Source organism: Bufo gargarizans, chromosome 2 (assembly GCF_014858855.1).
Source record: "Bufo gargarizans isolate SCDJY-AF-19 chromosome 2, ASM1485885v1, whole genome shotgun sequence".
NCBI classification, from domain to species: Eukaryota; Metazoa; Chordata; class Amphibia; order Anura; family Bufonidae; genus Bufo; species Bufo gargarizans.
In genome coordinates, this window is record NC_058081.1 from 539298506 (window position 1) to 539325021 (window position 26516).

Below are 26516 nucleotides of genomic sequence, written 5' to 3' on the forward strand. Positions count from 1 at the left end.
TTTTGTTTCCTGTACCCGGCCGGACTGACAGGAAGTGCTCACTTAGTGTGCACTTCCTGTCAGTCCGGCCGGGTACAGGAAACAAATGCTCCTGTACCGCGGATCGAACAGAGCTCGGCCACGCTACACTAGAGGTACACTAGAGTGACAAGGGGGGAGGAAAGAAAGAGAGAGTGACGAGGGGGGAGGAAAGAAAGAGAGAGAGTGACAAGGGGGGAGGGAAGAGAGAGAGTGACAAGGGGGGAGGGGGGAGGAAATAATGAGAGTGATGGGGGGGGGAGGAGGAAATAATGAGTGATGGGGGGGGGAAATAATGAGAGTGATGGGGGGGGGAATAATGAGAGTGATGGGGGGGGGAATAATGAGAGTGATGGGGGGGGGGGAAATAATGAGAGTGATGGGGGGGGAATAGTGAGAGTGATGGGGGGGGAATAATGAGAGTGATGGGGGGGGGGGAATAATGAGAGTGATGGGGGGGGGGAAATAATGAGAGTGATGGGGGGGGAATAATGAGAGTGATGGGGGGGGAAATAATGAGAGTGATGGGGGGGGGGAATAGTGAGAGTGATGGGGGGGAAATAATGAGAGTGATGGGGGGGGGAAATAATGAGAGTGATGGGGGGGGGAAATAATGAGAGTGATGGGGGGGGGGAAATAATGAGAGTGATGGGGGGGGGAAATAATGAGAGTGATGGGGGAGGGAAATAATGAGAGTGATGGGGGGGGGGAATAGTGAGAGTGATGGGGGGGGAATAATGAGAGTGATGGGGGGGGGGGATAATGAGCGTGACAAGGGAGGGCGGGTGGAATAATGAGTGACAAGGGAGAGGGGGGATAATGAGAGTGACAAGGGAAGGGGGGGGGGGGGGGGAGAGAATGACAATGGAGTCCCCAGAGCCAGACTGCAGCCAGAGTCCAGATCATCTTATTGTCCTGGTGGTAAGTAGACAATGCAATATGTTTATTATTTAATTGTTTAGTTATTAATACTACATTGGAAACAAATTTTCTCAGCTGGACACCGGCCGACACTGTGCATGCGCTGGGAGCCTCACCAGCGTTTAGGGTAGGGAAAAAGCACTGGCCCGTACGTAATTTTTCCCTTCCCTAACCGCTGGTGAGGCTCCCGGTGCATGCGCAGTGTCGGCCGGTGTTCAGCTGAAAACATCCATCCGATCACTGCGCATTGGCCCATAGTTTTTCCCTACCCTAACCGCCGGCGAGGCTCCTGGCGCATGCGCACTCTGCTGTGAAATTTCCCTAACCTGTCGTTGTGCGCCTGCGCGGCGCTGCACACCTCCTCACGTCATGTCCGGTGCGACCGGAAGTGACGAGGGTAGGGAAATCTCACGAACTAGGGAAGTATAACATTACACCGGCCTTTGGGGTGTGAGGGCTGGTAACTACTTGGTTGGATAGTCAGCCAGCCTATGCCATGATGCCAGCAACAAGCAGTGTTTTTTTTTTTTTTTGGGGGGGGGGGCGCCACAAGGTTAGCTCGCACAGGGCGCCTGAACACCTAAGGCCGGCCCTGTGTATAAGTTACACATTTTACTGAAACGCTTCCCACAAAACTACTGTATGTAACAAGCTGCTCAGCTTCTCCAGCTCTATAACATGCTGCCTGCAGATTGCATTGCATTTTGTGGTGACAGGTCCTCTTCAAAGTAAACTTGTCATAAACATTATGCTCCCCTCTCTAAAGCCAGCATAAAGTGGTGACAGACTCTTTGATTTTAGCTTTCTGTCACATGGTTATGTTAAGTAGTTTTGGAGAACTTACAGCACCTGCCAGAATCACAGGCTTTTATAGGCAACTGCCGATTAGAGATTTTTGCCAAGGCAGTGGGTGGCCAGGAGAAGTGGCAGCTCATGAATAAGTGTGGCTCTTTTCTGAAATGCCCCCAAGCCAAAAGTAATTAAGAAATTAAAGTAATTAAGAAATAAACTCACTAATCTATTCATTGCTACTATGTTCCAGTACTCAGGGTCCATATGCACTGGTTTCAGTCCCCTGCAGACCAGAGGTTTGATGTTTTAGCCATAGTCATCTATACAGCTGCCAGCATGCACATGCCTCAGTGATGGAATGTCTCCAAATGGCACTAGCCTCCGAGGCTCAGTGATCATGTGCTAGTCAGAGATACATCACTGCCAAGGCCACTGAATGGGTATAGCAGTGTATCTGATTTGACTAAGGAAAGGATGTCACACTTGCAGTCCACAGGGGACTAGAATTGGGATAGTAGGTTTCTTACCTTATTTTAAACAATTCTAGTGATTACTTAATTTTGGGTTGTTGGGTCAGATAACCTCTTTATTGCTGCCCTCGTTGAGCATAATGTTGTGGACAAGTTTCCTTTAAGGAATTTCAGAAAGAGAAGTCATGCACTCATACCCGGCAGTCTCATACCCAGCACTAGGAATTATAATTCAGTTTTGCTAGGACTGTTTCCTTTCATCTACAAGACTTGACAAGAAGACAACATCAAATCAAGAAGTTCTCATAAGCTGCATTTTATATATAGGACATTCAGTCTAATCACTCGTGTTACACCTCTTTGCTAGGAAAATTCTATTAAAATTGCTGAAATTAGTTGTAATAGACCAATGTGGGAGCTCTATGTAGTAGTACTGTACTGGAATTTTTAGTTGCCATCCAGCTTTCCCTGAAAATCTTATAATAGTTTTGGGGGTTTTGCTATGATTAAAAGCCCAAACTGGAATCAGATCCATATGGGAAGAAAGGGAAAGCTGTCTATCCATCTGAATTTATTCATTCCAAGTTTTGGCACTTAAGGGCTCATGCAAACAGCTACATCATAGCTAATCACAAGCACTCTTAGAAGTCTCTGGGCCATATTATACCCCTGTATGCCTCTGATTTCATGTGAATGCAGGCAAAAAATAAATAAAAATTGCCTGAATTATCTGAATTCCCCCAAAAAAAAACAAAAAAAAAAACATTGCTGATCCAAAATACAATATGTTATGCTCACATACTTACAGTACATACATACATTTATATAATTGCTTAAAGTTCACATGGGAAGATAATGTTTCGAGAATATATAGATGTACAGTAAATGGGTTAAAATGTTTAATACATTACTGTTTTCAAGCGCACCCATAACTCTTCCCAAGACCTGGCATCTGCTCTAAATTTTGTGGCACGTCCATAAGTATATTCCAGAACTGACATCTGATTAGCATTTTGTGGCACTTAGGGGTCACAGTGCTAAAGAGGGTAGTTAAGGAGTATATCCATATATATAGCCATACAGCAGCATATTGTTTAGGATATCATATTACAATTTGCTTGGTGGTAGTATCTATTTCCTAGCTATGGTAATTGTACATATATTGAACTGCAACATTCACACTATTTGTTCATATAGCTAGTTCTGCAATCAGCAATGTGAAAAATAGTGAGTATCATGTATGAGTGATACATGCAAACAGTATCTTTTACAAAATATGTGCAAGAGCTACGCATTCTGCAGTCTCAGTCTTAAATTTTAGTGCAGGGGTGGGCAAATTCAATATTCCAGCATTTGTACCCACGTTAGGCGTTTGAGTAAATCAGCAAAAAACTGAAATTAGTGCTACAATCAAAATACTAAACATAAGAATTCACCTGAAAAGGCCAATGGCTCGTTGCTACAACAATAGGCCACTATATTTTTCTTTATGTATTATCAATGGACTATGGCAGAAGAAGATATGAATCAGGAACTAGGACTTATTTCTTAAATACTAGACATCAATCTCTTGACCATTTCCACCATATATGAACACAAACCCTTCACAAGATGTCCAAATAAATTGTATGTACTTCAACAACAAAGCAACATTGGGGTATTGAAAAGTTGTTTTTTTTCATTATATATATTTTTTATATATATCACAGTTTTGTCTCCAAAAATAAACAAAAAACAACAAAAAATTTAAAAAAATCCTTACAACTAATATATTATTTGATATAGCTGATATTTTACATTAAAAATTATGTTCTGAAGCTAAGAAGCACATTGCAGCCAAAGGCTGGGGGGATGGGGTGGGGAGAGATCGATCTAGGAATACTACAGCTAATTATATAAGTATACTAATTTTACCTTCACAATTATGTATCTATTGCAGTGTGCTTAAAAGTATTACAAATGTCTAAATAAGCCCTTAACATTTCCTCAAATGTAAAAGCAGAAGAGGAGAATCAAATAAAATTATGTCCATTAATCAGTTTCTATTTCTCCACTTCTTACACTTCTACATGCCAAATCATGTATAGTAATGTCCCAATAGCCAAATTCTGTGACCTCGAACATTAGTTGAACCTCCCATCTGTTGTTATTTTTAATACCATTGTCTTCCATGACTTGACTGCACATGGGTCATTCTGCTGGTCCAGCCAGTAAAAAACAAGTGTAAGCTCTTCTCAAAACATTAACCAGTTAATGCAAAGCTCCAACATTATAACTGTGTAACAGAAACAAGATCCTTGGTATTTACTTGGTAAAATCTGGATATTAAGATTTGAAGTCTAGTACTATGGCCCATGTAAGACAAAAGTTTTTCACGACTGTAGCCGAGATTATAAGTTTTGGTTTCAACTCATAGAGAACACAGGTAAATTTCCAATTACTAAATATTGGTGGCATTGAAATAAGTTGTTCTACTGGTCATACCTCGGACTCCAAACTAGAGAAATGGGCAGATCCCCTTCTTTTATAAAGGGTTCCACTATGACTTGATCTAGGTTGACATTCTGGTGAGAAGATGTGTTTATGACACCTCAAATGGCATCTGCTTAGGTCCTCCAAGCTACGGGAGGTGGGATGTATGGGGGCTAAGTCACAAGAGTGATGATGATGGTGAAGAAAAGAGCAGTGACCTCCACGTAAGTGATCCCAATCCAATCTTCTTTCTAGTTTTTCATCAGAGCAGCTGAAGTATCTTGACTCTTTATGACAGTGAGGCTGTAACATTTCTAGGCTACTACAATAACAGGAACCATGACATGTATTTGGAAGGTACTCCTTGCTTAACTGTCGATATTTGCCCAGTTTATCTACTGACCAATACCTCATGGGTTTGCGAGGTGCAGATGATGTTTGTCGGTCTCTTGATGGATATGTGCAGAAATAGTTTGGTGAGTACCAACAGTTATGACCAATTTCTGACTTTACACATGGAGGCTCTCTCTCACACACATCTGAATCAGAATCTGAAAGGTCAGCATATTTACTTTGATTGGTATTCATAACCAGGGGATGAGAATGGCTCCTGCACATATGAGAACGATTAGATTTTTTGTGAAGCAATGGTTGGGACTCCATGTCCAACTCTTCCCGGCGATGGTGGCAATCTCTTCCACAACTTCGCTCATCTTCATATGCAAATCTTGTATGACCTCCATAGTGTGAACCATCACAGACTTCCACACTGGCCTTATTTGGCCGATTTGTGCTAGCACTTGGACCACCACCAGTATATACCTCACATTCCATCTCACATGTACTTTTTGTTTGGTAACTACTTCCCATATGGTCAAATTTTTTAACTGCTGCTTCAGGTGTACGACTCCCCCGTGCTCCACCACCTGATTTTGGAGTCCGTTCCTTTCCACCTTGGTAATTTTCGTAAAGGCCTCTTGAAATTTTTGATTGCCAACCAGGTGGCTCTGGAGCATCTTTTTCACGTACAATTGCAAAATAAGATGGCGGATTTTCTAGGAAGTGTTCCCTTTGACTTGGTGGTGACATTTGACAAGGAGATATTTTTTTGTCTTTGCTGTATGCTTGTCCAGACTCTACTAAATGATCTGAAAGTCCTTCAGGCTCAATAGGACCATAATATCTGTGAAAGCCATCAGTAAATGTGTTTTTATGGGGATGGCGAGGAGCAGCCACTTTGCTATTAGGCTCATGTATAGTGCGAGTAGGAGTATACATATCTTTATAACAGTTAGGACTCCTGGCATGGCGCCATCTTTCTACTATACGCCTTTCTCGTGGCAGAAAGTTGGAACATGGTAAAGGAGCAGATGGTGGTGGAGGTGGTGCTACAGAATTTGAAAGGGCCGGTATTCTTTGAGGTGGATAACAATGATTTAAGGTAGGAAGCTGTTGGTCTATAGCCTTTGGATCTTCTCCACTACAACAGCTATACATGCCCTGGAAGTAAAACAAAAATACATAGTCATTTGTAAGCATATGAAAATGCAAAGTACAAAGCAATCTGGTGAAAGTATATAGTAGTGAAACTATATTGTAAATATTATCACAATGTAATTATTAATGTGGTTAATTTTGTATTTATATACCATATGTAGTTTAAAAAAAAACATAATTTTTAACCCTCCCTCCAACAAATGTTAATTGCAGAATATACTGTGATTTAGTTATTTCTGTTCATGGTACTAAATCACAGATTACATTTTTAAGTATTATCCATCCATATTTGCTCATCCACTATAATGCTTTATAAAAACCTTGAGTACAATCTAAACAAGAGTGCGTTTTGCTTGCTTCTTTGTATTCTATGCTTTTGTATTCTATGTATTGTATGCTTCTTTGTATTCTTCTCCTAATTCTTCTCAAAACATTTAGTGACATAAATAGAATAAAAATAGCACGAATATGGCGTGTGGTATTGACAAGATATTTACATGAATTATAATACACCAAAAAAGTAACCAGTAATAGTAGAAAATATACACTAATTGCTAACATCACAAAATATAATAACATCAATGCGGTTAAAAGCGGATCCTAAGCAGCAGCACATGGAAGGTCATGCACCAAAAAGGCAGTGCGTACATATAACTGCTATCATTGTAACTGAACACAACCAACCAAAAATGCATCAATAAAACAATGTTCAATGCAGTAATAAGACTGCAAAAGTGCAAAGTAAAAAGTGGATAAAACATCAAAGTATATATTACCGACTGCGAGATGGTGCAGCCTCGGGAGGTGCAGCCCCGGGGAGTCATTGGAGGCTGCACCATCTCGCAGTCGGTACTATATACTTTGTTTGATGCTTTATCCACTTTGCACTTTTGCAGTCTTATTACTGCATTAGACATTGTGCATGACCTGCCATGCTTTTAACCGCATTGATGTTATTATATTATTTGATGTTTGCAATAAATAAAGAGAGTATATTTTCTACTATTTGCTAATGTGTGGTTACTTTTTTAAAGAATTGTGGTTTATGCTCCACGCTTGTGCTATTATCCTATGTTTATAGGTGTATCGACATGAATTTTAGACAGACATGCTTCTCTTGCATAAAATTCAATGGCTCGTCCATTTTTCAAATTTTCTTTTAAGACCTTAAATATTTATGCAGCGCACTAGCCACATGTATCAGTGATTGACAATTATTTCTCTATGCACAGTCACAAAACCAACCACTGAACTCTTAAAGGGATTCTGTCACCAGATTCAACCCTATTAAGCTAGCTGACATTAGTGATGTGCTAATGTCAGCTAAACCTAACTAGCCTATTTCACCAGAGCACAGGGCTGTCAGACAGATGCGAGCGCTGCCTAGCCCTGTCAATCAGGACTTGGAGGGAGGCAACAAAGGTGGGAGAAAGTAGCCTCTAGGAGCAGGAACAATGCCCCCCACCACTCCTAGAGGCTAATTAGCATATTATAAAAGTTAGATTTATGGTGTAACGGGGCATAGATAAAAGTAGGAATGGAGATGAAATTTCAGAATTAAAATTTCTGGGAACATTTTCCATTTTTATAATTTTTTTCCAGTAACAAAGCAAGGGTTAGCAGCCAAACAAAACTCAACATTTATTGCCCTGATTCTGTAGTTTATAGAAACATCCAATATGTGGTTGTAACCTACTGTATGGGCACACGACAGGGCGGAGAATGAAAGGAACACCATATGGTTTCTGGAAAGCAGATTTTACTGGACTAGTTTATTTACACCATGTACGATTTGAAGCCCGCCTGATGCACCCCTAGAGTAGAAACTCCAAAACAGTGACCCCATTTTGGAAACTATGGGAGAAGGTGGCAGTTTAGTTGGGGCTATTTTTAGGGTACATATGATTTTTGACTGCTCAAAATTACATTTTTGTGAGGCAAGGTTACAAAAAATTTGGGGGGGAAATTTCATCTCCATTTGCCAATAACTCTTGTGGAACACCTAAAGGGTTAATAAAAAGTTTGTAAAATCAGTTTTTAATACCTTAAGGGATGTAGTTTCTTAGATGGGGTCACTTTTATGGAGTTTATACTCTAGGGGTGTATCAGGGGAGCTTCAAATGGGACATGGTGTAAAAAAAAAGAAAAAAGAAAACAGTCCAGCAAAATCTGTGTTCCAAAAACCATATTGCACTCCTTTACTTCTGTGCCCCGCCGTTTGGACATACAGAATTTTACAACCACATATGGGGTGTTTCTAAAAACGAAAGAATCAGGGCAATAAATATTGAGTTTTGTTTGACTGTTAACCCTTGGTTTGTTAACGGAAATAAAATTGAAAATTTGGCAAAAAATTGCTGTTTTGGCACTGTTTTCATTTATTTTTTGACTGTGTTTATCTGAGGGGTTAGGTCATGTGTTATTTTAATAGAGCAGATTGTTACGGACGCGGCGATACCTAATATGTCTACTTTTTCAAATTTATTTAGGTTTTACAATACAATATCCCTTTTTAAACAAAAAAAATACAGTCAGTTTTTATTTTTTAGCCGATTGTCTTAAGTAGGGGCTCATTTTTTGCGAGATGAGAGGCACTATTTTGGGGTGCATATGACTTTTTTATCGCTTTCTATTACACTTTTTGTAAGGTGGCAAAAAAAAAAGCTAAACCCTGAGGTACTCTCACAGAGTTTGTACAGTTTCACACCATACCTTGCCCGCTTAGAGGGAACATACTGGCGGAAAATGAGTCTCCACTTGAAAGAAATTAGAGACTCATCAACAGCGACTTCCCTTCCAGGTACATAGGCCTCCAAAAATGTATCCCCGAAGTGATCGATGACCGGCCTGACTTTGTACAGGCATTTACAGATGGCCTCAAAATGGGAACGTGTCATGGCCATACAGTAGGGCGGGGTCTGGTAGAGTTTGCCCCCACTCCAGTACTGCCTGACATTGGGTTTTTTGACTAGGCCCATCTGCAGCACGAGGCCCCAAAACATCATCATCTCGGCTGCACTGACTGGAATCCAGCCACCGGACCTAGCCAAATAGGCGCCCAATGAACGATTGGGTGAACAAGTTTCTTTGCTCCACCATCAGATTCACTAAGTGGTCACAGAAAAAATAACATAAAATAGTCATATTCAGTGAAGCCCACTGTGGGAATCTGGATTCCTGATTGCCAACAAAATCAGGAATCACGGGCTCAAAATGCTCTGGGTTACACCATGCAAGTTCACCGGTAAAGGAGCTCAGGTGGACTTACGTGGTGGGCCAGAAAACTAGTACGAACCCCAGAGCTGCTCATACTAGTGTGGGCCACAGGCTCCGCGGCATGGGGGTCCCCTTGCTCCGCCTGGTGGCATCTCCGCTGCATTGGGAGCTCATTATCATCACTAGATGATGAGGAGGACGCGGATGACAAGAGGAAAGTGGGGTCACCCTCGTCCTCACTGGGGCTCTCAGAGTCAGAGGCAAGCAGGGCGTATGCCTCCTCGGCCAATAACATCTGGCAGGCCATAGGGGAGTGTGTGTGTGCATTACACAGACAGAAACACTCAAGTATGACTTAATTTATGGACTAATTTTTATTTAACAAAGGTTCCATGGACCTGTTAGAAGAGCTTTAGGGTCCATTCTTCATTTATGCAGAACTTTAGCACAAATACTTTCAATAGCATCATAAGCTTTGTGATTATCATTACACACATTACATATTATTGATAAGTTTAAATACGGTCTAAACTGTGTAAATGCAGTCATTAGATGTAAACCCTGGCGGCTTATTATTAACTCTAAACAAATTAGATTTGCCACAAATGTGAATTTCCTCGCACTTGGTGGTAATGAATCACATTTTTCCTAAAATGGCGGCTACACATGTTAGGACTGAGGACATGGGGCAAGGAACTCTGGGAAGGCTGGATCACCCAGATTGACATGCCTGCATTAAGCCAATCAGCAGCCAACCAGCCCTGTGATGTCACAGCCCTATAAATATGAGATAAAATTGGTGGTTGGTAGAACACTTTTTCTGCGGCGCTGAAACAGGAGGCAAGATCTCATAGAATATTTAAAAAATAAAATAGCTTATTTATTCTTTTAGTCAACGCGTTTCGAGGGCTCACAGCCCTCTTCGTCAGGACAATAAAAGCATATGCGTATGCTTTTATTGTCCTGACGAAGAGGGCTGTGAGCCCTCGAAACGCGTTGACTAAAAGAATAAATAAGCTATTTTATTTTTTAAATATTCTATGAGATCTTGCCTCCTGTTTCAGCGCCGCAGAAAAAGTGTTCTACCAACCACCAATTTTATCTCTTTACTTATCTCTCGTGCCACCTCTGGGGCAGAGAAAAGGAACCTTTGGCAGCAGTACAGGACCCCGCATGCTGGACGGGAAATTACCAGCATAAGCCTTTCATAGTTGTTGTGGCTCCACACAACAACATACGGTAAGCGCTTCTTATATAGAGTGCAAAAAGACCATATATACAGCCACACACACGAGGCGCGGCCTCCTTTCTCTCTTTTTTTCCCTTTTTTCTAGCCCTATAAATATGGCAGCTATTTTAGATTCTGCCATTTTCCAGCGTTCAGAGTGCAGGGACAGACGTGTGAAGGCACTAGGGACAGCAATTGGAAAAGCCTCATTGTGGTAAAAAAAAAGAGAGAAAAAATGATTTAGCGCAGGGAAAGGATAAGGAGGAATAATTTCACAGCTCTTAGTGCAGGGAGAGACGTCAGAAGGTGCTAGGGACATTGATAGGAAAGCAATTTATAAGTGCAGGGAACAATTATTTGGGGATCCAAATAGTCATTAGACAGCTCTGTCATTCCAGCTATGTTGAAAAGCCTTTAGTGCAGCGGTTCTCAACCTAGGGGTCGCGACCCCTTTGGGGGTCGATCGGCCCTTTCCGGGGAGTCGCCTGAGGCTTCCTATTAGGGCTGCACGATTGTAGCATTACATTACCCTACTTCGAGAGATTTCCCTGCCTCCTGACTTCCCGTCGCACTGCTAATGACGTGAGGAGGCGTTCCTGAGATTTGACGATCTGCGCATGCGCAAACCGACAGTTTATGGTAAATATCAGCAGAGTTCAGCTTCACACCGGGACACTGCGCATGCGCCGGCCGGAGTTAGCCGCGCTTGCACACTGGGCCGTAATATTTCCCTAATAAGGCTCTCCTATGTCCCGGTGTAAAGCTGAACTCCGCTGAGATTTTCCATAAACTGTCGGTTTGCGCATGCGCAGATCGTCAAAACTCAGGAACGCCTCCTCACGTCATTAGCAGTGCGACAGGAAGTCAGGAGGTAGGGAAATCTCACGAGGTAGGGTAGTATAACGCTACAAATAGGACAGAGATTGTTTCACACAGGAGTAACATACTTTACACGCAAAGACAGTTATGTGCGCAGTTTATGACACATGAGGGGACACATAGGGCCATGAGGGGGACCAGCATAAGATGCTATATGTCTTATGCTGGCCCCCCTCATGGCCCTATGTGTCATAGCACACATCCCCTATAACAGCGTACTCCACAGATCTCCCATAACAGTGCCCTCCACAGGTCCCCCATAACACTGTCCTCCACAGATCCCCCATAACAGCGTCCTCCACAGATCCCCCATAACAGCGTCCTCCACAGATCCCCCATAACAGCGTCCTCCACAGATCCCCCATAACAGCGTCCTCCACAGATCCCCCATATAACAGCGTCCTCCACAGATCCCCCATAACAGCGTCCTCCACAGATCCCCCACAACACAGCGCCCTCCACAGATCCCTCACAACACAGCGCCCTCCACAGATCCCCCACAACACAGCGCCATCCACAGATCCCCCACAACACAGCGCCAATTACAGAACTACCTAACACCTTGTAATAGACTGGCATACATCCTGAATATCAGATATTTACATTACAATTCATAACAGTAGCAAAATTAGTTATGACGTAGAAAGGAAAAAAATGTAATGGTTGGGGGTCACCACAACATGAAGAACTGTATTAAGGGGTCACGGCTTTAGAAAGGTTGAGAACCACTGCTTTAGTGGCTTATATCTTAGTATATTTATTATCTTATATCAGTACTACAAGAAAAATATATACGCATTTCACTTTTGCAGTTATTTCTGGTGAAAGCGTATTAGTGCGTATTTTAGTACTGCAAGAAAAACATATATACGCACATCACTCTTTAAGTATTTTTCTGGTCAAAGCGTATAAGGTTGTTTTCCAATACAACAAGAAAAATGTATTCTCAGTGGATTTCTGCAGTTAATTCTGTTCAAAGCGTATAGTGGCCTATTTCATTCCAACAAGAAAAATATATTCTCAGTTCCCTTCTGCAGTTATTTCTGTTGAAAGCGTATAGGGGCATATTACAGTAAAAAAATAAAAATATATTCGCACTTCACTGGTGCACTTATTTGTGGCAAAAGCGTTCAGTGACCTATTTCAGTACAGAAAGAAAAATATTGTATTTTTCGCCCTATAAGACGCAACTGTCCATAAGATGCATCTAGGTTTTTGAGGAGGAAAATAATAAAAAAATATTATGAACACAAAGGTGTGCTTTTGGTGGGTTTTGAACTAATGGTGGTCTGTGGATTACAGTATTATGGGGGATCTGTGGATGACACTGTTATGGAGGGGATCTGTGGATGACACTGTTATGGAGGGGATCTATGGATGACACACTGTTATGGGGGATCTGTAGATGGTACTGTTATGGGGATCTGTGAATGACAATTATGGGGGTATCTGTGGATGACACTGTTATGGGGGATCTGTGATTTACACTGTTATGGGGGGATCTGTGGATGATACTGTTATGGAAGGGGAGATCTGTGGATGACACTGCTATGGGGGAATCTGTGGATGACACATACAGTACAGACCAAAAGTTTGGACACACCTTCTCATTCAAAAAGTTTTCTTTATTTTCATGACTATGAAAATTGTGGATTCACACTGAAGGCATCAAAACTATAAATTAACACATGTGGAATTATATACATAACAAAAAAGTGTGAAACAACTGAAAATATGTCATATTCTAGGTTCTTCAAAGTAGCTACCATTTGCTTTGATTACTGCTTTGCACAATCTTGGCATTCTCTTGATGAGCTTCAAGAGGTAGTCACCTGAAATGGTCTTCCAACAGTCTTGAAGGAGTTCCCAGAGATGCTTAGCACTTGTTGGCCCTTTTGCCTTCACTCTGCGGTCCATCTTGATTGGGTTCAGGTCCAGTGACTGTGGAGGCCAGGTCATCTGGTGCAGCACCCCATCACTCTCCTTCATGGAGAGTGATGTCATTCCAGCCTGGAGGTGTGTTTGGGGTCATTGTCCTGTTGAAAAATAAATGGTGGTCCAACTAAACGCAAACCGGATGGAGTAGCATGCCGCTGCAAGTGCTGTGGTAGCCATGCTGGTTCAGTATGCCTTCAATTTTGCATAAATCCCCAAAAGTGTCACCAGCAAAGCACCCCCACACCATCACACCTCCTCCTCCATGCTTCACAGTGGGAACCAGGCATGTAGAGTCCATCCATTCACCTTTTCTGCGTCGCACAAAGACACAGTGGTTGGAACCAAAGATCTCAAATTTGGACTAATCAGACCAAAGCACAGATTTCCACTGGTCTAATGTCCATTCCTTGTGTTCTTTAGCCCAAACAAGTCTCTTCTGCTTGTTGCCTGTCCTTAGCAGTGGTATCCTAGCAGATATTCTACCATGAAGGTCTGATTCACACAGTCTCCTCTTAACAGTTCTTCTAGAGATGTGTCTGCTGCTAGAACTCTGTGTGGCATTGACCTGGTCTCTAATCTGAGCTGCTGTTAACCTGCAATTTCTGAGGCTGGTGACTCGGGTGAACTTATCCTCCGCAGCAGAGGTGACTCTTGGTCTTCCTTTCCTGGGGCGGTCCGCATGTGAGACAGTTTCTTTGTAGCGCTTGATGGTTTTTGTGACTGCACTTGGGGACACGTTCAAAGTTTTCCCAATTTTTCGGACTGTTGACCTTAATTTCTTAAAGTAATGATGGCCACTCGTTTTTCTTTACTTAGGCTACTTTCACACTAGCGTTCGGGTGTTCGCTTGTGAGCTCCATTTGAAGGCTCTCACAAGCTGCCCCGAACGCATCCGTCCAGCCCTAATGCATTCTGAGTGGACGCGGATCCGCTCAGAATGCATCAGTCTGGCAGCGTTCAGCCTCCGCTCTGCTCAGCAGGCGGAGACCTGAACGCTGCTTGCAGCGTTCGGGTGTCCGCCTGGCCGTGCGGAGGCAAGCGGATCCGTCCAGACTTACAATGTAAGTCAATGGGGACGGATCCGTTTGAAGATGACACAATATGGCTCAATCTTCAAACGGATCCGTCCCCTATTGACTTTCAATGTAAAGTCTGGACGGATCCGTTCAGGCTACTTTGACACTTAGAAATTTTTTAACAATATAATGCAGACGGATCCGTTCTGAACGGAGCCACCGTCTGCATTATATAAGCGGATCCGTCTCAGACGGATCCGCTCTGAACGCAAGTGTGAAAGTAGCCTTAGCTGCTTTTTTCTTGCCATAATATAAATTCTAACAGTCTAGTCAGTAGGACTATCAGCTGTGTATCCACCTGACTTCTCCACAACGCAACTGATGGTTCCAACCCCATTTATAAGGCAAGAAATCCCACTTATTAAACCTGACAGGGCACACCTGTGAAGTGAAAACCATTTCAGCTGACAACCTCTTGAAGCTCAACAAGAGAATGCCAAGAGTGTGCAAAGCAGTAATCAAAGCAAAAGGTGGCTACTTTGAAGAAACTAGAATATGACATATTTTCAGTTGTTTCACACTTTTTTGATAGTATATAATTCATAGTTTTGATGCCTTCAGTGTAAATCTACAATTTTCATAGTCATGAAAATAAAGAAAACTCTTTGAATGAGAAGGTGTGTCCAAACCTTTGGTCTGTACTGTATATATAGCATCTTAAGCATCACGTTGGTGGCCGTTATATGTGTTGAAAGCGCTTAGTAGCCTATTTTAGTACAAAAAGAAAAATACTTTCTCAGTTCACGTCGGCGGCGGTTATATGCAATTAGTAATACAGATGAATTACTGACCAAATATTGACCGAGTGAAGGTGGATGCTCAAAAGACAGGATCCATTTTTTGAGGGGTTATAGTTGTGATGGATTAGAGGAAGGGCAAAATAATCAGTGACATCAACACAACTTACTGCTGACACCCTCTCCACTCTGTCCAGGGGAGCTCTACTTTTCTAAGCGTGTAATAGAACAGGTTCTGTAGACATCTATATGGAATCAGCTGACGACGGTGTAAAAGGAGTGCACTTCTTCTTGACGCTAACATCTACCTGTAAGGCTGAGTTGATACTTTAGTTATTTGGTCAGTTTTGGCCCCATAACTGCCCAAATAAGTGAAGTGTGCAGTGATTATAAGAGCGACACCTGTCATGCGCATGTCATACTGACTGACAGTATTATTTCACTACCACAGCAGACTCCCTATGCATGTTACTACAAGGAACAGTGTTCTACACTGTATAAAGGCTCTCTGCAGCCCGGAAATAGCAGTTTTTTAACGCGATTTGCCGCAAATAAATTTGGATCAAATTCTGCAAACCGGCCGAATAGAATTTTTGAAAAATGTGCTGATCTCTAATTATCATCTTCTTAACCTTTGAGGCCCCTTAAATAGTGTACAGCCCACCAGAAGATCCTTGATACTATGGTGTAATAATACAACCCTGCCCTGTGGAAAAGTAACTGCAGTATTTGTAGTCGAATACTTTACTTTCACATTACATTTTGCTAAATATTGCACCTTCATTGAGCATAAATATTTCACTAAATATATCCAAATGAAAGCAAAAAATCTGGCTGCACAAATAACTGTCTTTAACATTATGGTTAAATATAAACAGTTTTATACTTGGCCACGCAACCACAGAAAATCCTTCAAGGGAAATTAAAAAGGTCTAGGATCTTATGAAAGCATTTCTAAGGATCTGGAATGCTAGTCAATCTTTCCAGGAGATTTGACCTGAAAGGGTGCAGTAAATGCTCATTGTAAGTGCTATTCACTAGCATCTTAGAAGAACAACCATGTAAATAGCGAGAGAGATTTCTTATCTCAAATAAAAACAATTTAGTGAAGCTGGTGCCTATAGGTATTCACTCATATAGCCAGTGTGAAAGTTATATGTTTTGTGCCAAAATGGGATGAGATCTTGAGGAAAGAAGAGTAAACCTTCCTTTGAGTCTGATTTCCTTGCTTTTCTGGGACTGGATGTGGTCATGTTTTGGCACAAAACATACAATTCATGTACAGACTCTTAATAGAATAAAGCCTAACATTACATTAATACATTGAAAGATTCAGTTCAGCAGTTAGGACAAATTCCAGCATTTCTGGTATTAGATTTAATTTTAATAATATGGCAATTAAGAAAGATAGCAGACCAGTCCCACATAAGAAAGTCATTTAAAGTATATAGATTTAATTGATTTTAATTAGATTTTGATTACACTGGAGAAAGATACCATTCTCAGGTGTGTAGATAGCTTGCTGTGGACACATTCAGAGGATGGAGCTACACAAGGACTTTTGCTTAGTGATTGCTTCAATAGCAATCATAATATGGCAGTTGTGTAATGTACCCATCCACTCAAAAGGGTCCAGTACTCAGGCATTACGTAGGGCCCTCTGGTTAGTAAAGTCTAAGGGCTTCAATAGGTTTTCAGCAGAACCTATTCCAAGGCAGGATGAAGTCAGCTGCTGGTAAAGAGGGCCTGAGAACTTTCCTGTGTTTCAGCAACTACAGTAGGCACTTGCATCTTATGACACTATGTTATGTCATTTCTTTATTATTCCTGCTAGAAGTTATGAATGAAGTGATAGTAGTTTGCAAGGAAGGTCCAGAGGGGTGTTACCAGTTGGAGCCGTCTCCTTGCACAGTCTGACACTGGCAACACTGATTAAATACTGTCAGACTGTGCAGGGACACCTCCCTAACTGATAACACCCATCTGGAGCTTCAGTGCTAATAATTCATTCAATGATATTCTGACCATTGTGGGGGGTCGCTCTGGTAGGCACTTGGTAGCTGTGCAGGAAGCAGGGACACAGACAGGATAAAGTCTGATATAAGTGTTTTTATTTCACACTAATATATTTAACATAAGCAAAGCATTAACAAATATGCTTAAACAATGGAACCCTGCTCAGCTGAGCAAGTACCTAACACAACAAGACAGTCCCTGACTATATGTGGGACCAGCTACCTGGCCCACAGGTACAAATGGAAAGTATTGGGTGGCACATTCAATACCTTCTGTAGTTCAGCAGTCAGCTTCTCCACCAGGTATGGCCACACTGCTCAGCATTGCACTAAGCTTTAAAGTAGGCCCTAATGACCCATGTGACCCACAGCTGTGGGCTATGGAAGCCCGGAACCAAAGCCTAGGTGGAGTGAGCGTCCCACTGCCAACCTCACTCACTCCAGTATAAGCAGGTCCCAGTATGTATTTTAAAATCTGTCTATTAGTGTTAAGCGAGAATATTTGGATCGTGATTTTTAATCCCGAATATATTACATTGCCGATTTTCGCAATCAAGTAAATAATGACTGGAGATCACAAATTCTCGAATTTATGGCGAATATTTAGCCAAAAATTTGTGAAATATCGCAAATGTGAATACTGCCTATGCCTCTCATCACTGCTGTCTCTGTTAGGTATGGCAAACATAGACAAAACATGCTATCAACCCTGCTTATCCTGTGTCTGGGTTAACCTTTCCGTTCCCAGAGACACACCAAAGGCCTACCACACACAGTTTAAGGGCTCGTTGAAACGACCGTATGTCTTTTTCAGTGTTTTGCGGGCCGTTTTTCACGGATCCGTTTTTACGTTTTTTTCCAGTATTGTTTTCCGGTTCCGTTCCGTTTTTCCGCTCTATTTTTTCATATGGCATATACAGTATACAGTAATTACATAGAAAAAATTGGGCTGGGCATAACATTTTCAATAGATGGTTCTGCAAAACGGAACAGATACGGAAGACATACGGAGTACATTCCGTATGTGTTCCTTTTTTTTGCGGACCCATTGACTTGAATGGAGCCATGGAATGTGATTTGCGAGCAATAATAGGACGTGTTCCATCTATCAACGGAATGGAAATACGTAAACAGAATGCATATAGAGTTCATTCCGGTTTTTTTTTGCGGAACCATTAAAATGAATAGTTCTGCATACGGACTGTATATGGAACGCAAAAAACATTTGTGTGAACTAGCCCTGTTTCAATGGCAGATATCAGTTCTCCCAAATAAAAACCTTCTCACACCATCAACAAGTAACACAAATCTGATGGAACAGACTCTAATGCTGATGCATAATAGAGCCTAAGTTGCAATCACAAGAGTTTTATTAAACACATATTTCCCCCCTGGGTGCCCGAACATATGATCAGTTTATCACATTTAATGTATGAAGGATATTTTCAGGTTCTGCTCACTTTTTAAGTGCTAGCTAAACAGACTATGCTTCTGCCACACACTGTTCTCAGAGAGTAATGCTATAATCTACTCAAGTTCACAAAATTACAGAAGGTAACTCTAGCAAACTGATTAATCATCAGAATCCTTTATTTCTGAACCTAATTAAAATTCATTTTAGGAGGTTTGAATGAAAGAACTTCGAGAAGCTTCATGGATATAAGGAATCAGCTCTGAGACCACAACAGTATTCACGTAGAAGATGTTTCTGAAGAAGGAGCTTTGACTGTCTCAGAGCTCATGTATTACAGAACCTGTGTGTGGCTTTGTACAAACTTCATAGGTTCAGTTGTATACAAGCTTAAAGGGCTTCTGTGACTCCACTAAACTCATTTTTATTTTTTTGTCTCCCTAAAATCCTTATGCTGCGATTTCTCAATATATATGGCTATTACTCTGTTTGGTTCAGTAGTTCTATTAAAAAACAGACTTTTATATTATGCAAATTACCTCTCTAGCAGCAGGTAGGGCGGCTACCTGCTGCTAGCAGCCGCATCCTCCATTCATAATGACGCCCCCTCCTCATGTTGATTGACAGGGCCAGCGGACGCGCTCGTCCTCTGACTGGCCCTGTCTGCGTTTTAAATCTCGCGCCGGTCTTCAGTTGGCGCAGGCGCACTGAGTGGAGGACGCTCGCTCGGCCGCTCCATCCTTAGTGCGCCTGCGCCGATGACGTCACATGTACACCCGGTGCAGGCGCACTGAGGATGGAGCGGCCGAGCGAGCGTCCTCCACTCAGTGCGCCTGCGCCAACTGAAGACCGGCGCGAGATTTAAAACGCAGACAGGGCCAGTCAGAGAACGAGCGCGTCCGCTGGCCCTGTCAATCAACATGAGGAGGGGGCGTCATTATGAATGGAGGATGCGGCTGCTAGCAGCAGGTAGCCGCCCTACCTGCTGCTAGAGAGGTAATTTGCATAATATAAAAGTCCGTTTTTTGATAGAACTACTGAACCAAACAGAGTAATAGCCATATATATTGAGAAATCGCAGCATAAGGATTTTAGGGAGACAAAAAAATAAAAAAAGAGTTTAGTGGAGTGACAGAAGCCCTTTAAAATACCGTAATGAAGCTCTCCCAAAAATCATTGGTCCTTCATGTGCCACATTAAAAGGGGAAAGTACAATGTTTAGCATTAAAATGAATAGAATTTAAGTACTGTACAAAGTAGATAGACATTGTTAGCAAAAATATATTAAACAGATAATAAATATAATTCATGCATAGTTTTGCCTACAATATTTTCTGGGGCTATTAACCTATTAATATGTGAGGCCCAATAAAACCTTTTAAAAAAATGCATTGTGTTTTTGATAATTGCAATGCACAGATGAAACAATTGTTCACTTGACCCTCAACATATGTTAATTATCCGTAATATGGCAAAGCATGGAATTACAGACAAAAGCATAAACTCTTGTGTATTAGGCATCATGCATATGGCTAAATCATGTGAAGTTCATATAGTGAGAAACAGAGGGGCACATTTATTAAGACCAGCATTTTAGACAGCGCTCATAATAAAGCCCTAAGCTGGCGGTGGATCCGCCAAAGTTATGAAGAGACCCAGGCCACTCCATAACTTCAGCGGATCCTCTGCCAGTTCTAAATATAAGACAGCTTCCGGGCTGTCTTACATGTAGACCTGTTTTAGACCATTTTTTACACCTAAAACTGGCGTAGAAAATAATGAATGAGAAAGCCTGCCAGCCCCTCCCCTTCTCCGCCAATGCCACGCCCACAATTTTAGACCTGGCGTGAGCGGGGTGAAGTTGCAGATGTCAGCTTCTGCGCCTGAAATACGCCTAATTTCAGAATAGTAAATGACCCCCAGAGTTTCTGAGTAACTGTATGATGTCCTAAGTGGCAAGGAGCTGTTCCCGCACAATCACAGTGGGAGACCAGCACTGAATGACAGCTAGACACTCACTGTAATAGCCATGATCATAGATAACTCCGATCGCATTTGTTTAACTCCCTAGATGCCCCGTGAATACTGACTTTGGCATCTAAGCATTGCCCCCCAGCGAACAAAATCACAGGGTGCCAATGCAATGCTGTGCCAGCTGGTGGACCACTAAAAGGCCTCAGTTCTTCCATGACTATATGCTGATTAGGTTGTGTAACAGGAACGGCCTAATATATAGCCCGTCAGTCTTAAAGCCACTTAGGTCCTGCCCACACCCCACCTGAAAAAAAAACATGCCCCATATACCATGGGAAAAAGGGCACTAACATTTGCAACCTTTCTACGCCAAAAGAAGCTGTACTAAATTCATTCTAAATTTTTTGTGGATTTTTTTTATTATATTAACTGCTGGCAACTGGAAACCTATGATTTCAGTGTTCTGCCATTGCCCTGCTGATTCAGGCTACGACTCCCTTTTTCTGTCTGTACAGTAAAAGTGGGTTTCAGCCATTCAGCCAGTAATCTGTGATTTGTCTGTGGGATGCAACCTGGGCATCTCACTTGGAAAGCTCATACCTCCTTGTGTAGGTAAACGATGAAGAGCAGTCAAATTTCTTGACTCTGTGCCCGTCTAGCCATTGCAAAAAAAAAAAAATCCACATCTCTGTTGAAAAAACAACCGGAATCCAAAGAACTAAGGGTTAAAATGGCTAACTTATTTTCAGGCTTATACATAATGATTATGCAGTATTTACTGAATGTTTACGAATTCTCAGTCTCCATTATCTGTACTGTTTTTACTCTCATTGTAGAACAATCTCTTATGTCGTTCTGTTTGTCCTTGTTTTAGGTCATTAATTTTTGAGAAATAGTAACAAGGTGAGGGAAACTGGGAGGGGGGATAAGATTAAGAGAGAGTGAGGCAGCATACTTTGCCAGGAATCACCTAAGAAACCGTAGTGCGATAAAAAAGGCACATATTTCAGGAAGCTGTTAATGTGGCTGGCATGTTAATTATAAGGGTACTCTTCTGTCAATGGCGGCTACAGAATGAATGAGCAATGCACAGAAGAGGAAGATAGGTAGTGATAAGGAAATATTCAGAGTGTGGATGGAATACGTATAAAACAAAATACAATATATGAAGTTAATTCTAATAAAAGATATACCTAAAATGCAATTATAGTTATTGAATTGACAATTTTTTTAAAGATTGGAACCTTTAAAGGGGTTATCCGAGGCTGGAAATGGCCCCCCATACGCCCAGGCCCCTCACACTGATTCTACTTACCGAGCTCCCCGCTCCCTGCACCGCTACTGGTACGCGCATGGCCACTGCTGGTTCTCCATGTGTACGGATGAAAACATCCGGTGTTGGGGGGGGGGAGTTAATGGCAGGCGGTGACTGGGAAGAGACTCCCTAGCGTCACCTGTGATGCTAGGGAGGCTTGTCCCCATCCCCACCTTAGGGTATGGCCACACTCTGTATAGCTATACCTTAAAGGGGTTGTCCAAGTTATATTTATTGATGACCTATCCTCAGGATAGGTCATCAATATCAGATAGGCTGGGGTCCAACACCCGGCACCCCTGCCGATCAGCTGTTTGACGAGAAGGCGCGCACCGTGCCAGCGCTGCATCTTCTTCATTGTTTACCTGCTCGCTGTTGCATCTGCAGCGATGAGCAGGTGTAATTACACCCAAGGCGTCCCATTCATTTCAATGGTACGGATCGCTGTATAGAAGTGTATAGAAGCGATCCACACCATTGAAATAAATGGGACGGCTTTGGTGTAATTACACCTGCTCATCGCTGCAGATGCAATGGTGAGCAGGTAAACAATGAAGAGGAGGCAGCGCTGGCACGGTGCGGGCCTTCTCTTCAAACAGCTGATTGGCGGGGGTGCCGGATGTCGGACCCCAGCCGATCTGATATTGATTACCTATCCTGAGGATAGGTCATCAATAAATATAACTTGGACAACCCCTTTAGGGCAGAATGGTCTGGGAATTCCTGATTTATAGAGATGTGTGACAAATTAATTTGTAACTAATCAAATTTCTTGGCTAACTTCGGCAAAGTTGCTGAATCCAATTTTTCTAAACTTTGCTCATCTCTAATTACTGGCCTTCAGAGCTACAATATTAGGGCCATTAGTCAAGGTCAGAGCCAGGCATCAGACTACTGAGAGGCTGCCTAGAGCAGAAGCATTCCAAGGGAAGGGCCCAGCAGCAAACTACTATTGGAAAATAAAGTGTGTGTCCACTCTCCTACTAGGTAATTGAAATTAATTTGCGGATTCCTATAATGCCTTTTCTCCCTTTGGGGATTTATAATTTCCAGCATGGCCTGACCGTTGCAGACCCTAAAATGGTCACTGAGCTTTCAAAAAACTTGTCATATTTCATAGAAACATATCAAAGGTTTTGATCAGTGGTGGTGTGAGTACTGGGACCTGATAGATCTCTAGAACGAGGAGAGCATAGCACTGCAGGAGACAGGCTCAGTGGAAAGTCTAGGAGCCTATCTCACTTCCTCTCCTGCAGCGAGGAGGGTTAGTGCACTGGGACCTGGCCGATCACTGGAACAAGGAGAGAAAAGCACTGTTAGGGGGCAGCCTCAGTGGAAAGTCTATGAGCCTATCTCTCCTGCAGTGAGGAAAAAGACCATACCTGTCTCCTGCAGTGCTTTGCTCTCCTTGTTCTAGTGATTGGTGGGGGTCTCAGCACTCAGACCCTCACAGATCAAAACCTTTGATATGTCGCTATGACATATCAAACATTTTTGGAAAACTCAGTGACCCTTTAAACTGCTATTTGCCTGCAAAGTGAGCATTCATTAGAAGTTCAATAACTGCACTATTTTGCTGTAAAACTGCACATTAGCACAGATTTTGGCAATGTTGTGACCGCTACATGTGAACCATAAGTGTCACCTCTGGGATCCTCATCTCCTCGGTCAGCAGGGATCCACCAATTCCCATATACATCCTTGCAGACATGGCTACACACAAATGCAGTCTTTTCATTGAATTGCATGGAGAATACAGTGGCTAGATCGTTGACCATGCAGGTGCAGGTAAAATGTACATGTAGCTGTACAGTTGGCCTCCAGAGTGAATTTTCTTGGTGTCCCGAGTCACTCCAGACACTGCACATATTCTACCATTGATTTTTTTTAGAATCCTGTAGTACACAATAATAAATCTAAGCTGTGTTACTTTATTTCCTGTCACTAAACAAGTTATGATTCCTCCTACAAACCTCTAAGACTGCAGATATATGAATTGTTCCTGTGACCATAATGACATGGAAAAAAATATTGCGCTGGATAGTAATGATTTAAAGAAATACATTAAAGTAAATCACCTACGTTGCTAGAAAAGTCTATATTTTACCTTACGGTTGCTGAAAACTCAGATTTCTGCAATGAAAATGATGGCTAAGCAGATCTCCATGAAATCTTTATGTATCATACTAGGGGGAGCCATAAATATGGTTTGTTTGTAAGGGGAAGCAAAAATATGAGCCGTCTATGGAAATGCTAACTACTACTGTATAAAGCAGGCATCCTCAAACTGTGGCCCTCCAGCTGTTGCAAAACTACAACTCCCAGCATGCCCGAACAGCCTACAGGTATCAGCCTACAGCAGGGCATTGTGGGAGTTGTAGTTTTACAACAGCTGGAGGGCCGCAGTTTGAGGATGCCTGGTATAAAGAATAGTGAATATATTCATTAGCAGGAACAGAATGTAGTGATGTAGGATTCAGGAAAATTCATAAAGTCAAGAAGCATGCGAGCTTAGAAATATGCAGGGCATAAAGGATTCTACATGAATGAAGATTTTTATTTGAAACATAAAAAAAAAAAACTAAAAACATTATTTTGAACATAATTATTTTATTGAATATCGCACTTGCAAATTTTAGCTAAGGGGACAACAGAATATGCCATCATAGTAGATGACCCAATCTTCATTTGCCCCATACAAGACATTGAAGGCTAAAATATGGATTATATGGATGAAATACAGTTTTGTATCTGCACAGATTTGCTGATATTTTACTGTCAATCTTGGAGGGGGTTCTCAGTAGTTGTTTACTTAGAGTATGATGTAGAGCAGGCATCCTCAAACTGCGGCCCTCCAGCCGTTGTAAAACTACAACTCCCACAATGCCCTGCTGTAGACTGATACCTGTAGGCTGTTCAGGCATGCTGGGAGTTGTAGTTTTGCAACAGCTGGAGGGCCGCAGTTTGAGGATGCCTGCTCTACATCATACTCTAAGTAAACAACTACTGAGAACCCCTCCAAGATTGACAGTAAAATATCAGCAAATCTGTGCAGTGTCACGTGAAAAGTGTTCAAATTGGCCTGAAAATTGGTGCATGACACTTTCAGGTCTCCAAGGACTCACTTTTTTCTTACTAGTCTCTCACTTTTTTCTTTCTTTTGTATGAATCCTTTCTTGAATCACCAAAAATATATCAGATGCAATTAGAATTTTAGAATCAATTTGCTCATCCCTAGTGGCAGATTTTTCTACTTTCCCCTTCCTTACTCTCCATACAGAACATGGCGTTTGTGACTGGTCAGGGTACACTTTTATATGACATTCTCCTTTAAATTGGTTGTCTGCTTTAGTAAGAATTAAATTTACTACAAGCAGATATGAAGAATGTTTCTCGCTCTGCAGCTAAACCTGTCCATCAGTGCCAACATTGTAAGGATGCTGTCACACATAGGTTTGCGTTGTGCATTTTTTAAGCTAAAGAATGCCTGACTCGCTCAGCATTTGTGTTGCCTTTTTTTTAGGTGTTTTAGCACCTTTGGCCATCTAGTGTGATTTAACACCTTGCATGTTTTGCCTTGTGTTAGTTATAGGAAAATGTGTAACTCCTTGTAATATCACTTCCTCTGTACAGAAGTAATACATGGTTACAAAAAACACCATACAAAAACACTATTAAAATGCAGGACATACCAATGGAAGTCTACTGGATAATAAAGTGAGACAATGAAGAAAAACAAAGCGCACTCACTCAATTGTGTCCAGCATTTATAATTCCCATAGACTTCCAATTTTGAATGCACTTTGGGCAAAGCACTATTCTGCAGAAATTGTTATTGACCTACTTACTTTCTTCTGTAGTGCACTCCCAGTCAGTGCAGACTAGGAAATAAGTCAAACCGTCAACGTTTCCAGGCAATGTTTAACCCCTTCCCAACCAGAGCCATACATGTACGGTGCTGGGCAGGACTTTAAAGATGGCACCTGCTCATGAGCGTGGCAGGTACTATATCACCAGGGCACCTGCTGTTTTAAACAGCAGACACTTAGGAGTAATGTATGCGATCGACGATGCGTCAATTGCATACAGCTAACCCCTTAGTGGTCACGGCATCTGGGAGCAGGCACTTCTGCATCTGCACCGGCTCTCCCTAGTGAGGATTGTGGGAGACAGATGATGAGTGCAGCAGCCTCGATCCTCCTGAATGATCCGAGTCTGACGCTCATAAGTTCCTATGGATCCCTTGTCTTTGGCAGGGTTCCATGGGGACATGATGTAATCCTAATAGACTTCTATGCTAATGCACTGCTGTATAATGAGAGAAGCAATCTGATGATTGCTTATTATATTTCCCTATAGGAGCTATGAAAAAGAGAAAAAAAGGACATTTAACCACTTCAGCCCCGCTAGGTGAAACCCCCTTCATGACCAGAGCACTTTTTACACTTCGGCACTACACTACTTTCACCGTTTATCGCTCGGTCATGCAACTTACCACCCAAATGAATTTTACCTCCTTTTCTTCTCACTAATAGAGCTTTCATTTGGTGGTATTTT

At 42.0% G+C, this 26516-nt stretch overlaps 1 protein-coding gene across 1 annotated transcript in view; it reads right to left on the reverse strand.

Moving 5' to 3' along the window:
- Window positions 1-4679: 4679 nt before the first annotated feature.
- GRIN2D (glutamate ionotropic receptor NMDA type subunit 2D) overlaps window positions 4680-26516 on the reverse strand; it is a 456113-nt gene continuing 434276 nt past the window's right edge. Inside the window, exon 13 of the mRNA XM_044277508.1 lies at window positions 4680-6173. Coding sequence (XP_044133443.1) covers window positions 4680-6173 — 1494 coding nt within the window. The remainder of the gene's footprint in view (window positions 6174-26516) is intronic.